We start from the raw sequence: 17,327 nt of genomic DNA, 5'->3' as shown, positions 1-17,327 counted from the left end.
AGACATCACTCAGACAAACCAACCAACCCAGCGACAAGCAAACCACACATCACGCACCTGGCAATGGACAATTTGTTCTTTATTGATTAAAAATTAGACACATGCAGTAAAATACAAAGTCCAAAAAAGGAAAAAAAGCCTGACTATTTTACATCTTTCATTATAATCTACAATACACCAAAGTTGTGAAGAGGATCCATTTTCATTAACAGAGCATTGTCCTTAAAAGTAGGAACTAACTTAAAATTACCACCTGCTTCCAGGTTCAGATCAGAAATTTGCACAAAAACCAAATTCTTAATGACACTGGAAAACAATTATGAACAGCATTGGCACTTACTGGAACAACATCAGAAAAGACAGTTGTCTAGCACTGTAATAGCCCAAGTAAATATTTTGGATCCCTACCCAAAAGATCTGGAGATCCATAGAGCAAAACCCATCAGCTTCTTCCTCGCTTATTTTCTCCATTAAAGAACTACGGAACCTTGGCTTAGCGTGAGCTCAAGCTCTCTAAGTCCTGGCTTTGGGAAAATGGGGAATAACAATAAATAGATACTGCATTGTTCCATTTGAGCAGTTTGAGTCCTAACCTTCCTCAGCACCAGTACACAAATGAATGAGGAGGTCCCCAGGGCATGCAGGCAGAGGGAAAATAATACTGTACCACAACTACCTTGTCTCTGTATCCTAAAGGCTGCCAACACATCCACACTGAGCACAGGGTGATGGGAAAAACAAGGTGCCAGCCTGCTCTTCCCAAGCCAACAAGCTCAATGGGGGACACTGCAGGGAGTGCTTTGTGTCAGGGAATGGTGCCAACACACACCTGCCAACCCAGCCACCACCAACTCCCTGCTATCGGGCACTTGCTTCCTGGGCTCAGCACCCCAGGATGACCTCACTCCCAAATTCTCATCTTCCTCTCCCTCCCCTTCACACTCAGCAGCCATGGGGCTGCAGACAGCCCATGGGGACACAGCCAATATCCACCCAGAGGCTACAAGCAACAGGGGCGGTAAAAAAAGAACATGCACAATTCAGGAAGCTTCCACAGCTGCTCATAGAGAACAAGATATAAATACAGATTGTTCATCTGAAGACTTGGAAATTAAAAAAAAAAAAAAAAAAAGAAAAACAAAGAAACAGAACAAAAGTCCTAATTGAACCTAGTCATTCCGCTCTGTTTCTGCATTGTTTGTGTCTGATGGAAACAAAGCTCGTTTCCATCTGCATGTTAAATTACAGACTTACAACTTCTGTGTAGAAAACACTCCAGAGCCAAGAGCAGTTAAAAAGGCCAACTGTGAAACAGTAGGAAAAAAAAAGTCAACACCATTTATTATTCACATATTGCATTACAAGTGTCTCTTATCAAACTCAGAGCATAATTTATATTATTCATGTAGAAACTCAACTTCAACACCACATGGAAAGAAAAGCTAAATACGTGTGTGACAGGGGTGCAGTGACATCCTGATCAAACGTCGAGGCTTGGGCTGAGGTGCAGCCCGACGACCCAAGGGATTGAGAGCAGGAGGGACAAACCCAGCGCCCGCTTTTGCCCAGTACAGCCACTCTACTGGTGATTCTTTATTGCTGTAAAACACGACAGGGATGGTTCCACGGGTACCAGCTTGCAAAGGACTGGGGAACACAGTTGGGAAGCCAGCCAGGCATGACCAAACTGGGTTTCAGGGACACTTGGAAGTGCATCTGTTCCAAAGGCAGAGTGACATAGATCTCCTCTCCTTGTGACCATGGATATTGTGTTCACCATGTGAAAGACCAGTTTCCAGGCAGCGATGCCTCCCTGGTCTGCTTCAAGAACAGACTACACCTAAGATGCAGAATGAAAGCAGGAGGAAGGACTGCTAAATGTAAATTAAAAGGTTCAGCCCTCATGCCATGCCTGGCACTCATGTGGAAAGAACCAAAATGATAAAGAAAAAAGAAAAAAATTAAGGCAGTTTACATAGGGAAGCTGACTTCTAACACCTCAAAGTCAAGGAACTTCTCCAAAACACAAACACAAGGGAAAGAAGCTCTCCCTCCTGTAGGTTAAGACTCTGCTTGCTTTCTCAGGTGCAAGCATTCAAACCAGCAGTTTTAAACACACAGCCAAAGAGAAGCAGATTTCTCAGCACTCCAGGTGACCCAAACAACACGTACATTGGTGTTTCAGATAGAAGGAGAAGCAGGTAAAGAACCAAAAAAAGAAAAAAATCCGTTCAGTATTAAAACTTGTGCAAAAACAGCAAGTGAAAAAAAAATGAAACCACATGTAAGCAAACACTTAGGCAAGATCATCAGAGCAGTGGAACCCCCTGCTTCGTACTCAGTAGTATTTTTCTTTAAAGTAAGGCAATAATAAAATGAACATGCAGGCAATGATGTGTTGGGTCTGCATGTTTGAGATGACAGATACAAAAACATGAGAGTTGTTTACAAAAGGTGTAAACGTCATCGGTAATTTCAGGAAGGTTTGTGATCCTATTAAGGAAAATGTTAAAGCTTCTAGGAAGGGGGCTGTAGTTCAATTCTTTGGCAGTAGTGGTTTTTTTTAGGCTAACAGAAGCATTACAAATATGCACATGTGGGTTCTCTGTTGGGAAACATCTCCTGGGACCAATGTTTAGCTGATGCTGAGCTGTGCAAATCCTATAAGTTTGCCATCATCCGGAATTTCGGAGCCGTCGACACCAGATGCCTGAAACAGGGAAGAGAGATCCAAATAGCAACACACATGCTCTACCTTCCAGCAGAAACCACAAGCAGGTGTATCAGACAGGCTGGGGGGAGGAAGCAGCCACAGGACAGCTTTGCACTGTATTCAGCAGCTTGCACTACCCAAAGTTAGAATTGAGTGCTTTTGTATTTTTACCCTTTTTTTATTTTTTATGTATGAAGGGCCAGAAGTGAAGTTTTGCCAATGTCTGCTCTAACTAGACATTATATGTGCAATAACTGGCATAAAACAAGTGAAAACTCCTTACAGGAAGAGTAAATAAGAGCACTTAATGCTTCACTCCCAATGACCTGGTTGCACCTTCGCTTTGCCACTGTAACTCCGCCTGAATTTCACCACCTCAAGTTTTGGCTCTCTTCTTTGGCCCACCACTCTTATTTTCCTTTTTTCTTCATTTCCCCATTTCCTCCTCAGGTACAATGTATCTGGACCCTCCCTCACTCTCTTCCTCCAAAAAAGAAGTCTGTGCAGGTGCACATCCCAAGCCCCAAAATACCCCTCTGCAACATTTACATATATTAATTAACACATCATCTCATGCTTATTTATCCAGGTGCTGCTCAGAGGATACAAGCAGGGAGCCTGAAGTGCCTACAGTCACACAACCAGTAAGAAGCTTTGGGAAAGAAGGGAGGATTTAGAGTGCATACATCAGATGCCTGCAGTAAACATCTACATGCAATGCCTTCTCCTTGCAAGGGACAACTGGATCAATTAGGGAACAGGAATAAATACCAGTCTGAAAGTGATGGATCTGTTTGCCTGGGGCTCTTCCACAATTTTCTGCAAATTAGCTGCAACTGAAATCACAGACACAAAGAAAATGGGCAAATATTAGGGCAGGCTGGAGAAAAACATCCCAAAGTCATTAGTCCTCTTTCTATTACTTAACAAACTTTGAATTTTTACACTGATAAGGAAAGGTTTAGATCTCAATTAGACTCAGTCTACTTAAACCTAAAGCTTTGAACTGTGAAATGCTGTTATTGTTATCAAATTACTTTTTTTTATTTTTCCCAGGATGTGATGGGATCAATAGTAATAAATGCCCAACTGCATCTGGAAATTGAAGTAATTCTGCACTAGCAGCTGTTCCTGTGTACAAGGAGCAGCTTTGCTTGCTGCAGTTGGAATACACAGGCAGTGCTGACAGTTTAAAAGTCTCACCTGCTGCACAGGAGAATTCATTTATTTATCAAACTGCTGTTTGAGGCAGCTGTTCTCCCATACAACTCGTGCTGCTGCCCCAGGGCACGTGCAACTCACACTTCCTTCCCCAGCCCTAATCAAACCCAAAAAGCCTGGCTGATTCCAGTCCCAGAACTCTCCTGCACAGGACCTGTGAGCAGCACAGGCTTGTGCAGCAGTTTGGTGATGCATCTCTGTCAGATGATAATGATTTGGCTAATGCATCAATTAGACTTCATCTGCATTACAAGGAACATTTGCTTCACAATGTTACCAAGTAAAACATCTTCTTGTGAATTGGGGGTTGCCTACATGTTGGCACAGAACTGTCAGCAGAATTGACAGCAGTTGTGCAGGGCCACTGGGGTAGGGACAAGGCCAGAGGAAATTTTCCTATCACCCACTAATCAGGTCATTTTTAACATGCAAAAAATGACTGAAATGGTTAGAGCAGAAAAAATTAATTTGTAATTACCTATTACCAGATCTCTGCCATCAACAAGACCTGCTGAAATGAGCTCCTGAGACACACCATCTGCAGTATCTGTGGGGGAAAAACCCAAGAGCCATCACCACAGAGCAGAAATTGTCCAGCTGGTGAAGGCACCACACAGAACCTAAAGGAGCTTGTACAATCCAAACAGCAGAAGGGCCCTCTACAAAAGACAGATATCAGGTGCACACCAGGTGCTGTGAATTCACTGAAGGGCTGCACTTTAGGCATATCCATTAGTTTTATAGCAGTGCTCCAAGCCCAACCACAGCAAGCTCTTTAGGAAGGCACTGTGGACAGACACTCACACAACAGCACAACCCCCAACACAAAACTTCCCCTTCACACACTGGAATTTCCCAGCAGCTCACCTTTCCCTGGGGTGAATTCAAACCGAATATCATGGAGCTCTTTATTTGAATTCCTGTGGAAAGAAGAGAATTTTATATGAAAAGAGACCATTTCATGGCATGATAGATGGCCAAAAGAGAGTGCTGTCATTGAATAACCAGTCTGTGAATCCATTGCATTCTACCCCCTCAAAGGCAGAAACTCATCACTCTGCTGTGCATGTGGAAGCAGCAGTGGGGCCTCCCAGCCTGACAGAGCCTGGGGCAGCCCAGGATAGGTGAGTGCCACCTCTCTGCTACAAGGCCATGCTGTTCCACTGTCTCAACAACTCAGATCCCTCAGCAGAGATATCCTTGGAGCACATGTCAGAGGGGGAAGTGCTCACTGGCTGCAGGTGCACACACATTATGGAAGTGAAGCTCAGAATCCCCGCTCCAATGCCCACCAAAGCCAGGATGCCTCCAGAGATGAGAGGCAGGTTTTTTAATAAGAAACAGCAGTGTGTGTGATGAGAATAGAAAGATTCTTTTTTCTGCCTGTTTCCAGTGACACAGACCAGAATCCACTCCCTGAACTGGGTAAAAGCTCTTCCCTCTCAGAACTGGCTGGAGTCTGAAGTTGTGCATGAAGATTAAGATGGACCAGCACAAGGCCAGAACCCCTGGATCTCTGAATCCTTTGAGGGAACCCAGCTAGTTCCTCTTTCCCACTCCATGAGAGTTTAGCAATGCTTACACAAATACCAAAACCTCTTTCAATACAGGTTTTGCCAAACCAAAGTGGATGTGATAAACTGCATTTCCAGGTCTCAGTTTCAGAAGAGCAGATGAAATCCAAGCTGACACGCACTTAACCACCACCCTATTCATCAAAAGGCACAGAAGAGTGCCAGTGGGCCTCTCTACAAAGGCTCACATTAACAGAACAGGTCAGTTTTGTGTCCTTACCTTAACCTTAATACAAGGTTGATGGGGACTCTCACATCTTCCTGTACCGGAGCTGCAGCGGGGGCTGTAGGTGGGGCCTGCAATAGGATTACATCATTTTAAGGCAGGTTAACAATATCTTGCTCTGGTTTTAAAACTAGAGATAACCTTGATAACTTTAGAGTTGATACAAGTAAGAGTTTGACTCATCATTGGAATCATGGCACTGCAATGAGAAAGATAACAGATCAATGAACCAGGAAAACTCCACACTTAAACAGGAGGCTCTCTGCAATTGTCTTGGAAAGAGTAAAAGCTGCACAACTTTGAGAAATGCCAGGAGACTTCAGAATGTAAAAAGATTACTTGCTTTACATTAAAACTTAAGGTTTTTGGATATTCATGACAGCTTCAAGACCTCCTGTGTTTTAATCCCTGCCCCAAACATCTGATTTAAAAACCTGATACAACTGTATCAGGAAAAAATTGAATTGGCAGATTAGCATGTACTCTCAGTTACATTTTTTTCCCATGAAATCAAAGGCTTTAAGAGCATCTAGCAGCAATTTTATACCTGCCTATTTTAAATTCTAAATTACTTCTGAGTAACTATTGGAACATGTAATCAAATAATTTCATATTGGTTAGCAGCAGATTTCCAGTAGGGAGGATCCAGGAGTTGCCCTGCACTTGTTACAGCACTTGTGATATTTCCAGTACAGAGCTAAGTGTTATTCAATCTCCACCACAAAAACCCAAATAAAACAGAGAGGGGTCAGTCACCTGTACAGCCCATGCTGAGGCAAGGGTTTTAGACCTGCAGGAGCAAGACAGACACAACACCAGGCTGATAATTTAAGCATAGAAGTCTTGACCAAGTGTTTTTCATCTAGACCATTTGTTTTTTCACAAGAGAAAAGGAAAATAACACTTTGTTTAAAACTAGCTTTTTACTCCAAGGTGCTTTTGGCCCAGCAATGCAGCTCAGGGCTTCTGATCACAACCTGGTTTCTGTTCAAGCTGAAAACCACCAGGTCAGTGAAAACAAACAAGGGTTCATGGAGAAGCCCAGAGCTCTGCAAAACAGTAACCAGTGAGCAACAAGAACCAGAGGAGAGCCACAAAGAATAACACACACTGACACACAGAGCTGTGAGGAAGAATGAATGTAGAGCTATAAAAAAGAGCACATTGATACAAAGAGCTGTAGAGAAGAAGACACAGACACAAGTTCATGAAGTTCAGCTTAGGACAAGCTACCAATAAATAAGATATTGGGCACTAGTGGCAGATATTCTATTAGTGCATGTCCCAAGTGTCACTGACACCAACACTGCTCCAGCCTTCACTGCTGCTGGTGCTTCAACTGCTGCATAAAATTCAGGGATTAAATACTGGCCTTTTTAAAGAGATGTGAAGGGGGTTGATTTAAGTATCAAAGCTATTTTAATGTTGCCAATAATATGTCAAACTTCCACTGTTCCAGAGTGTTCTGGCACATCTGGAATTGAACAGGTAAGGAAGGGTGTCTGCTCTTACCTGGGCTGCTGCTGGGGCTGCTGCTGGGGCTGGGGCTGCTGGAGGAGCCTGGCTGGCTGGAGGTACAGCAGTTGGAGGTTGTGCAGGGGCTTGTCCTGCAGCCTGAGGTAGTTCAGTAGGTGCCTGTGCTGGAGCATTGAGTGAAGGACCTGGAGGTTCAGCTGATGGAAACAGCTGCAAGCAAAAAGGAGTTTTAGTGAGAAAAGGAACTCAAGAGTTTTGATCAAGCACCAGCTTTCCCAGAAATGCTTGTCTGCCACATAAACCACTTAGAGAAGTTCAGTTTAATGTGTCCGTATGTCCAGGGACCCATTCTGTCCTGACATTTGCAAGTTCTACTCACCAGTAAATCAAGACACCAGCATGGCTGTGGATCTTGGACAAAAATTCCACTCTGTGGCAAGGCTGCATGTACACAGATATATCCAGCTGGGATGAGAGCACCCTGTCCTTCAGTCTCCCTCTTTCCTGGAATCTGAGTCCTACTTGTATTTTCAAGCAGCCATGCCCTCAGAGCAGAGGAGCCCTGCTTGGACTTGTGGTTCCTTTCAGAGAACAAACCCCAGCAAAGCACTGAGATAACTATTGACAACTGAGCCTTCCACCAAGCAAATGTCAGAGTAATTTGGGTGTCAATGGAAAGTGAATTTAGAGCTCTTCAAATCCCACTAGAGAAGATTTAGGATTGGACTTAAGTCTCTTGCAGAAAACAAACCAAATCAAGCAAACAAAAAAAATCCATATGAAATTAATTGGAGGGTGGGGAAAATGAGCTAAATGGAAATTTAATCTCTTTTTAATCTCTTGTTATTCAGTACAGAGAAACCAATTTTGGCACAGGAGCCAAAGAACTGTCAGCTTGATGGCACTTCAGTGTGCCCTTCAGCTTACTCTGGCAGGTTGTAGGAAATATAAACCACCTTCAGTGCTGGAAACCTGGACAGGAGACTTCCAATGGGAAAATTCATCCCAAAGGGATCCTGGTTTCCAGCTTTTTTTTTTTTTAATTTAGAATTTATGTCAAATTACAGTGCCAGAACTGTAGTCTTTCTCAAAATCTCCCTTTATAAACACTTCTTGGAAACAAATAAAGGAAGAACAGGACAGCCCAACCCAAGACTAATTTCTAGGAGACAGCTCTGTTTATCTTTCAACACAGGTAGGAAAAAGACAGACACTGCACAGTCTCTGGCAGATAAGCTGTCCCTATCACTGAAAGATGAGACATAGTAATATTCCTAATGTTAGAAACAGTTCAGAAGTGAAGAAAGATGATAAATTACAACTGAAGGTGTGTTTGCTATCAAATACTAGTGCAGAATTCTTTCACAGTTCTGAGCACAGGTTCCAAACCAGAGAATTAGACAATACAAACCAGACATCCTAAAGTTGTGTTCTGCTGGGTTTGTGCAGTTTGCAGGTTTTTTTAAGGAGGAAATGAGAAGATACTTGTTTTGCTCAGATTATTATTGTGACCAATTAATTACCTTGCAACAAACAGACTTTTGCCTCAACGAGACATACAACAAACTTACTTCAAGAAGAGCTCTTGGCACTACACAGCCAAGGATTCCTTTTATAGGGAGCTCTTCAAACAGAGCTCAGCTAGATACTGGCTTCTACTTCACACAATATTGCTTTCAAAGGCTAATAAAGCATGTTCCTTGAAACACCAGCAATAATTAGGAGTCATCTTTTCAAGAAGCCATTTGCAATTATAACTTACCTCGGAATTCTGTACAGGTTCTTTCACTCTGGGAGACTGAAAAACAGAGAAAAAGATGTCATTGCCTGGACCACAGTGAAGCTTACTGACTAGGAGGACTTGTCAGAACCATACTGAACATGAGAAACCTACCTAATTGTTTGAAGTTACACATGTGTATTAAAATGCATGATAAAAGGGACACCAGACAATTTGTTGTCACATTGTACCACCCAGAAACACAGCCACATTTCAAACCCTGCAGTCATTATTTCCACAGAGGCACACAATACCCTAAGTTGCTGTCACTGTTACTCATTAGCAAAATCCAGGATTCTTGAAGATCACTCAGATTGGATCAAATTACTTAAGCATCAAGATGGGAAAATCTATTTTAAGCTACTCAAGTCTGGCAGAAAAAGATAAACACAGATCTGCCTGGCAGAATTCTGCTAGAAAACAAGTTCCCTTCACTTACTTAGGGAGGTAGTTTCCAAATCAACTTGCTTAAAACATACAGAACCTTTGTAGGGTGGGAGGGAGGAATCAGCCTTGCTTGTGCTGCTTTTTAGAAGGAAATCCCTGGCCTGCTTTCCCTGCTTTTGAACCCTGCATTCTGCTGTGCTCTTTGTGAGAGAAAGCAGAGAATTGACAGGTGGGTGCACACTCAGCAGTGAAACAGAGACCAGGGAACAATGGGGAAAGTGCAGGCAAAGCAACTTTTGCTTATCAGTAAAACAGAGATAGCACTGCACCAGCTGTTTGACAAGAGCAGGGGGAATTGCCAAGTATTCCTGGAAAGCCCTGCAATTAAGACAGCCTGCAACTTTGACTTCCAACAAGTCCAATTAGTGGAGATAGGTGGGATGGTTTGGTCCATGCTGGGAATAAGAAAACCCTGTTCCTTCTCCACATAAGGGTCTAGCAGGTTGCTGTTTGGACAGTACAAACTGGACAGCAGAACATAAAAGCTCATCAGGCCCCTTCTCTGAGGGAGTTTTTCCACTGACAGTGGCCACTATCTTAATGAGTGCAGATCAAAGCAATTTATAGCATATGACTCAAAGGCTTCTTGTGAGAAAAAGTCAAGAAGTCTTACTCTCAGAACAGCAAGTTTCAGAAAGGCCTCTGGACAGGCAGAGAAGGAACAGTTCCCTCAGCATAACTGTGTGCAGGCAGTGTCAGGGAAAAAGTCACACAGTCTGAAAAGTAAAGCCTGAAATCCATCTCAGTGTGCTCAGCCTTTACTTGACAGTTATCAGGTGGGATGAAAAACATGGCATTGCTCCCAGAGAAACAGCCCTGCTCCACACCTGCAGGCCACAGGTGCTGCAGTGTTCTTCCAGGAACAAAGCTCACATCCAAGAGTACCTGGATGCCTCCAGGAATGACATAAAAGGAAAGATCAGTGTGCTAAGCACTGTGCAGATGAGTATGGGAACACTGGCCCTGCCCCTCAGCTGACAACTGATCCAGAGAAATGACCAACAGAAGTGGTGAGAGTCAGCTGAGTATGAGCCAGCAAGTGCCCAGGTGGCCAAGAAGGCCAATGGCACCTGGCTCAGGAAGAGTGTGGCCAGCAGAGCAGGGACTGTCCCTTGTACCCAGCACTGCTGAGGCACCCTGAGTGCTCTGCTCAGTTTTGGGTCCCTCAGTACCAGAAGGACATTGAGGGGCTGGAGTGAGTCCAGAGAAAGACAATAGAGCTGGGAATGGCCCTGGAGCCCCAGGAGCAGCTGAGAGAGGTGAGGGGGGCTCAGCCTGGAGGAAAGGAGGCTCAGGGGGGACCTTCTCAGTCTCCACAACTCCGTGACAGGAGGGTGCAGGCAGGTGGGGATCAGGCTCTTTTCCCAGGTAACAACTGAAAAGAAGAAATGGCTTCAAGTTGCACCAGGGAAGGTTTGGATTGGATATCAGGAAAGATTTCTTCCTGGGCACCCTTTCAGTAAAGTGGCAGAGTCACCACCTCTGGAGGTGCTCAGAAAATATGAAGAGGTGGCCCTTGGGAACAGGGTCAGTGGTGAGCACAGTGGCTCTGGGCTATCAACAATCCTGGAGGTCTTTTCCAACCTTAACAATTTTATTATTTTATTAAACACATGGACAGAAAGAAAACAGGACAAACATTAAAAAACATTTACCTAAGGCACAAATAGGATGACTTTGGAGATTAGTTCTAACTAATTTCTGCTTGTGTAATCAAAGATGATGTGAGTAAGCAGTGAAATGTGACCACACAACTCACCACTGCATAGACTGATCAGGTAACAGAAAGTGCACAATTTAAAAGCCCCCAGAGCACAACTGCCTTAATTTCAATTCAAAGTTTTAAATGCAGGGAGGAAGTTCAGAAGGTCTTTATATCCAAAAAGTAATGTTGACCCAGCAAGTCACCATATTCAGTGAATTGAGGATATATTTTTGGCTTTGGGTATAATAAATATTTGCCTGTTTTAGGTGCAGTCCTAGGAAGAGACTTGTAGAATATATGTTTGCACATATTAAATTCACCCTTTTTTTTCTGTGAAGTGGAAATAAGTAAAAAATACCAACACTTCCCATTTATGTAGACGATTTTATGCAGGTTAATACTCCAGTATTTTGGCACAGTCAGTCTGAAGGGCCTCCTTTTACTGCAGTAAAATGCAGGTACAGACAAAATCACAAATTATTTTGGGTTGGAAAGGACCTTTAAAAATCGTCTACTTCACCCCCACTGCAAGGGCAGGAAAAAAAGGTGCCACCTAGTTAACACAAGTTATTCTACCCAACAACTTGGTTAAAATTGCAGAGGGATTTACAGACAGGTGGAATTTATACCAAGTGTTTGAAATATGACCAAAAACACAGGATAAACACTAATCCTCAATAACACCACTGTATTCATGGCAAAAAATTGGCAGTTTGGATACAAGTCTTAGGACTGTTGAAAAGGAATCAAATTCAAGTACCCAGGCAGACATGTAGAGAGGTCTGAGGTTCCACAGTGCCCTTCCTGACATCCTGGAACAGGCAGGAGTGCTGTGTTACACATGGGGTGCCTCCAAAATTATAAAATACATCTACAAGGAGGTAACTGAATCAAGACCTACCACTCCAAAAATCCTCCCTAAAGGTTTGCTGAATGAGGGACCTACAAGCAAGGGCCAAGCACAGCCCAAATGAGAGTGATCAGGACAGGCAGCAGTACAAGGAAAATATATCAAAGCATCAAAATAAAAACTGTCTTGAAAAGGAACTTGTAAACATGTGTGTCAATCTGCTTTTTCCTGCCTAGGAGGAATGAAACAAGTAAGTGCTGTTCAAAACACAGTAAACAGTGTTAAGCCATGGCAGCCTGAGCTTTGAGACAAGATACAAGTTCTAAATAATTTCTGGAACAGATTTAGGGTCTTTTATAATATTGCCTCCTAAAATTTGATAGTATTCTAGCCTACAAAAGGAATTTAGAAGAATTCAGCTTGTATCTTACAGCTTATTCATCAAAGAATTTCAGTAGCAGCTACCTGGTGCCAAGAGATTTTCCTTGATCATGTATAATATGAAGCTGGACACAATAAGCTCTTTAAGAAATCACAAGAGTTGCTGTCACAAATAATGCATTTACTGTATCAAATGGCTTTTAAAAACCCCAAGCATTTCAGAAGATGCTGAAAAGATGCAAAATCTTGCATTTAATATTCAAGTGTCTATTCAGAACAGCAACAGATGCCAGACTAATGAAAGAGAAATGAGAGAAGTTGTAAAGGGATAAATGCTTCAAACCAATACTGCTTTTTTCCCTTTCACACTGAAAAGCTTCCTCTAAACATCCTTCACTATCTCACTAATTCAATTACAGGATGATTAAAACAGAGTCCACTTCCAGCCACCTGCTGTAGTGAAAAGAGACCAGGCAAACCATTATAGCCAAAACTCACACAGGTGGCTGCTGGGGGAAAACAACCTGACAATTCATTGTAATCTTTCAGCTGATCATCATGTATTATTTCTCTGAATTGTTGGTGGGCTTGTATATGTGTTGGGAGGGGGAAGTGGTGCTTTCTTGAGGATTTTCAAGCACAAGACTAATCCCTCCTGTGACTTCAGGGATGCTGTGAGGTTTTCTACCAGGATTAATGGATTTCAGTGTAACTGGGGGGGCAGAACCAGGCCCTGCACGTTTCAGGAATCAGCCATAAGAACAGGCCCTATTGATTTCAGCTCCATCCTGGAGAGGGCAGTAGGATAAAACCTTTCCTGACACTTCCAGAAGAAAGCATCTCAAGCAGTCAGCACCCTTAAAGTGAATATCCTAGCTGCAGTGTATTAGTATTCTGAGCTGGGAGCAGGCTGTCTGAATTAACATTTCCAATTATGCTGAACATTCCTAAATGAGAGCAGCTGTGCCCCACCACAATGACAGAACAGATCAATACAATTTCTTCAACCTTCAGTCTGCTTCCTTTGCTTCAGCTCCCAACTCCAGGGAAGGGATTACAGCTTGCTGTGTATCATGTGCTCCCCAAATATTTTTAGACCTACCACAACTGGACAACAAAACAGAGACAGCGAAGTTTGAGGACCCACCCTGAGCTGTGAAATTGCTGCTCTGCCTTCCTCACTTTCCTCATCAAGCTCATCATCACTCCATTCCCAGCCACCATCTTCAGTCTTATGAAGACGCCCACTGGAGCCTGGGACTCTCCGGACCTGCCCAGCACAAGAACACAGAATTTACATCTCAAGCAAACAGTTTCTACAGCTGATTTTAGAAGAAATAGCACAGAACATCTTCAGTTTCCATCACCTGCCATGGTGTCTGATTATTTTATTGAAACTAACAGCTCTACCTAGAAAAGGCTGTACTGCAGTAGTTATTATTTAAAATGTGAATACAAGCTCAAAAAATAGTACAACTGTAACAGCAAGAGCCCAGGAGGTTTTCAGTACCTTTTTGGATCTTTCAGTGATTGTTGGTGCTCTCTGCAACATCTTCTCTTGTAAAAACTCTTTATTCTGCAAAGAAAAAAATAGCAAACATTTGCATTGCTGAAAATGCAGTTCTTTGATGCCTTCACTGTTTCTGACAAAGTAACTGTTAAGTTGTTTCTAGCAGAAAGTGGTTTACATGTTTCATCCCTACTCCCCCAAGGATATGAACCACTCCCCTACTTTGGGCTGCAGTATGTGATGTTTCGTCTTAAATACCTTTTCAGTTAACAGTGGCACTCTCCTTATGCAAAGTGACATGGAATTAACAACTGAGGAGCTGGATATTATTCTGATTTATTTGGAAATACACATTTTATACTGCAGGATCTGGTACCCTGCTGAGGCATTTGGCATTCTTCCACTTGCAGCTACTACACCACCTGGATTCAACCTCTTTGCTTTATCTTACTCCTAAATTTATGCCTGTCCAACTGTCAAAGGCAAACCTCAGACAGGTTGGTATGTAGGAATCCCTCTGTGCTGGAGCAAACAGAAACTGGGACAGCAAGATTTAAAGTGGCTGAAAAAATGTACAGCATTTATGTTTAGAGAGGAAGTAAATGCAGTGATCACAACAGACTGAATACTGGGGAACTGCTATGATGCTTTATTGTATTAAATTTCCTCTTCAGCAAGCTGCTCCTGCCTGGCCAGTGTGGGCTCCTGAGAATACAATTTTCTCACTGCTGAAGTGTGGGGCCAAACTTGTGGCAGCAGGGGAAGCAGGGCAGTCCAGGCCAGCATTCTGGCATTTGGCTGGGTATGCCACACCACACCAGTGCAGTTGGAGAGCTCTGCTGTCCCTGCCCACGCAGAGCTCCCCCAGGATGGTTGCTTGCAGGCAGGATGGAGAGTCTCAAGAGACACTGTCATTCCTGATAAGTGGCTCCCAGCATTATCAAACCACACTTTTACATAACCTAGATGGTATTTAAATATATGACTCAATATAGATGTATAGAAGCTGCACTCCTCAGCCCTCAAGCTGCAGCTGTCAGTTTGGCAGTGGCTGATGTGTGACAGTAATTTAACCCCAAGTGTGAAGTGGCACACTTTGCACTCCAGTGCTGGTTGGTTAAGCAGTGCCTCATTTACAATAATGTTAATTTTCTATCACCACCCATGCTAATATGTCTCCAGCAGCTTAATGAAAGCACAAAGGAGATTTAACACACAATGAAGTGTAACATGAACCAGAACTTGCAGAACCAAACGGAGAAAGGTCAGCAATGTGTAAACCATCTTGTCACTTTGGACACCAAGTGTGCATCCAGCATACAAATGCAGACTAATCAGCTGCCTAAAATCCCACTACAGGCAGTGAAACCCCAGTTAATACTGTCAAGAGCCCAGACATCAATTAAACCTGCCCTAAAGCAAACTTCTGCATTTCATCAACTGGATCACCCTCCAGACTTCCCTGGTTCATAAAATTATCAAATCACACAATACCCTGAGTCAGAAGGGACCCACAAGGATCGAGTCCAACTCCTGCCCTGCACAGGACTCCCCAACAACCCCACCTGAGAGCGTTGTCCAAATGCTCCTGGAGCTCTGGCAGCCTTGAGGTCATGACCATTTCCTGGGGAGCCTGTTCAGTGCCCCACCACCCTCTGGGGGAAGAACATTTCCCTAATATCCAAACTGAACATCCCCTGACACAGCTTCAGGCCATTCCCTCAGGTCCTGTCACTGGTCACCAAAGAGATCAGCACTTCATGATCTGATCCTCATGAAGAGGAAGTGCAGCTCTCACTGGGTTGCACCTGTGAAGATTCCTGTCAGCTTTACCAGGGCATCCAGCTCCTGTACAGATACCTGGTGCAGCCAAATCCATTTAAGCATCTTAATCTGGGAGTTTAAAACTCCCAGATTAATTGGTGATGCTGCTGTGCTATGCCAAGCATGCAGTCTCTTTTTGACAGTTTAATCTGTATTCTGTATAAATCCTGTGCACTTTGATCACAAAAAAAAAAAAATAAGCAAACAGAAAACATTCCCCATGCTCATGGAAATGCAAATCCTGCCCTGTGCTGCTGCTGTCTGTCTCCCTCAGTAAGACCTTGCACGTTGCAGATGCACTAATCCCCAGGCAGTAATTACATAATGCTTCCTGGCACTTCTCTCCAAGGCTAGAAATGGGAGTTTCCCACTGGTTTGTATCACAGCATCTTCACTTTCCATAAGGCAACACAGGATGAAATATCTTTAGGTAGCTCTTGCACAGTGGGCCTCATTCAGCCCCTCACACACAGACTGATTGGAGAGTTCACTAAAATCTAAGTTACACTCACTGCAGCAGAGACCTCTGAGGTTGGACAGGCAGCCAGAGTGGCACCATTACAAAGGAAGGACAAACCCAAAAGGCACTGAATGCTCAAGAATTCCTAGATAATTTCTGTTAACAACAGCATACACAGGAGATACAGAAGGGGATTTTATTCTGCTCCTTCACAATGGCCCATTCAACCCACTCAGCTCTGCTGGCTCCAAGTGAAAGAGCCCACACTCCTGCCAGTAAAGCTGTCACCCACACCTATCGTGCTTCTGAAAAGTCCTTTCCACAGCCTCTGCACAAATCAGTTTGGGAAGTGTTTTCTTACCTTTGCTTTTGTGAAAAATTTGTGTCTTAGGAGTTCTGCTGCTGTTGGTCTGTCAATAAAAACAGATGTAGAAAAGACAATTATAAATGCTCCCTTTCAACCCAACGGTCTTCCAGGCTGCTGCAGCTTGTTGGCATCTCGTGAGGGCATCAGCTTCTCCTGTATAATTCCCCTAAAATCAATGTATTCCAAGTAAATTTTACACCAGCAATCTTTTAAATTACTCAGTGTATTCTGAACAAGGTTTATTCTGTTCAAAAGCAATGAATAACTTGGGACTGGTGGGGAGAATTTGCTCCCATTTTGATGCTGAACTTGAGACACTTAGATAACAACAGAATCACAGAAAGAATTTGCTCAAAATGGAAATCACAGAATCATCACTGGAGTGCAGTACTCACCCTGTGCAAGTACCAGTTATTTCAGAGATACCTGATTAAATGTGTGTAATTAGTTCTATTAAATACAGGCAGGATGATCAATCTGGGTCTAAAAGAACATCAACAAGTATAAACTATTTTCCCCTTTATGTCAGACTTCAGAATAAATACTGGAGAGACTTCCCTTAGTTGGTTTAGGAGGAATTTGCTAAAGACTCAAGCCTGCATGAGAAAGTGGCAGCTTGCAGCGTTTTCCACACTGCAAACAGTGCTTAAATAGTAACATAGTTTAATCAGTGACTTGTAAAGGCCATTCATCACAGGGTTTATTTCATCACAGACTACTCCAACAAAAGGCATCCACCTCAGAGCAAGGAGCCCCTAAAATAATGAAAAAGCAATTGCACTGAATTCAATCC

General features: G+C 43.2%; 1 protein-coding gene across 1 annotated transcript in view; it reads right to left on the bottom strand.

Moving 5' to 3' along the window:
* Positions 1-60: 60 nt before the first annotated feature.
* Positions 61-17,327, bottom strand: part of OXSR1 (oxidative stress responsive kinase 1) — an 89,122-nt gene continuing 71,855 nt past the window's right edge. Inside the window, exons 9-18 of the mRNA XM_063176987.1 lie at positions 16,529-16,577; positions 13,884-13,949; positions 13,521-13,643; positions 8,973-9,008; positions 7,247-7,420; positions 5,729-5,805; positions 4,802-4,854; positions 4,413-4,481; positions 3,485-3,549; positions 61-2,710 (exon numbers count right to left, since the gene is read on the bottom strand). Coding sequence (XP_063033057.1) covers positions 2,636-2,710; positions 3,485-3,549; positions 4,413-4,481; positions 4,802-4,854; positions 5,729-5,805; positions 7,247-7,420; positions 8,973-9,008; positions 13,521-13,643; positions 13,884-13,949; positions 16,529-16,577 — 787 coding nt within the window. The 3' untranslated portion in view covers positions 61-2,635. The remainder of the gene's footprint in view (positions 2,711-3,484; positions 3,550-4,412; positions 4,482-4,801; positions 4,855-5,728; positions 5,806-7,246; positions 7,421-8,972; positions 9,009-13,520; positions 13,644-13,883; positions 13,950-16,528; positions 16,578-17,327) is intronic.

The sequence above is a fragment of the Melospiza melodia genome, chromosome 1 (assembly GCF_035770615.1).
Source record: "Melospiza melodia melodia isolate bMelMel2 chromosome 1, bMelMel2.pri, whole genome shotgun sequence".
Lineage (NCBI taxonomy): Eukaryota > Metazoa > Chordata > Aves > Passeriformes > Passerellidae > Melospiza > Melospiza melodia.
Note: the sequence above shows the minus strand (reverse complement) of the source record. Positions and strands in the feature narration are given on the sequence as shown.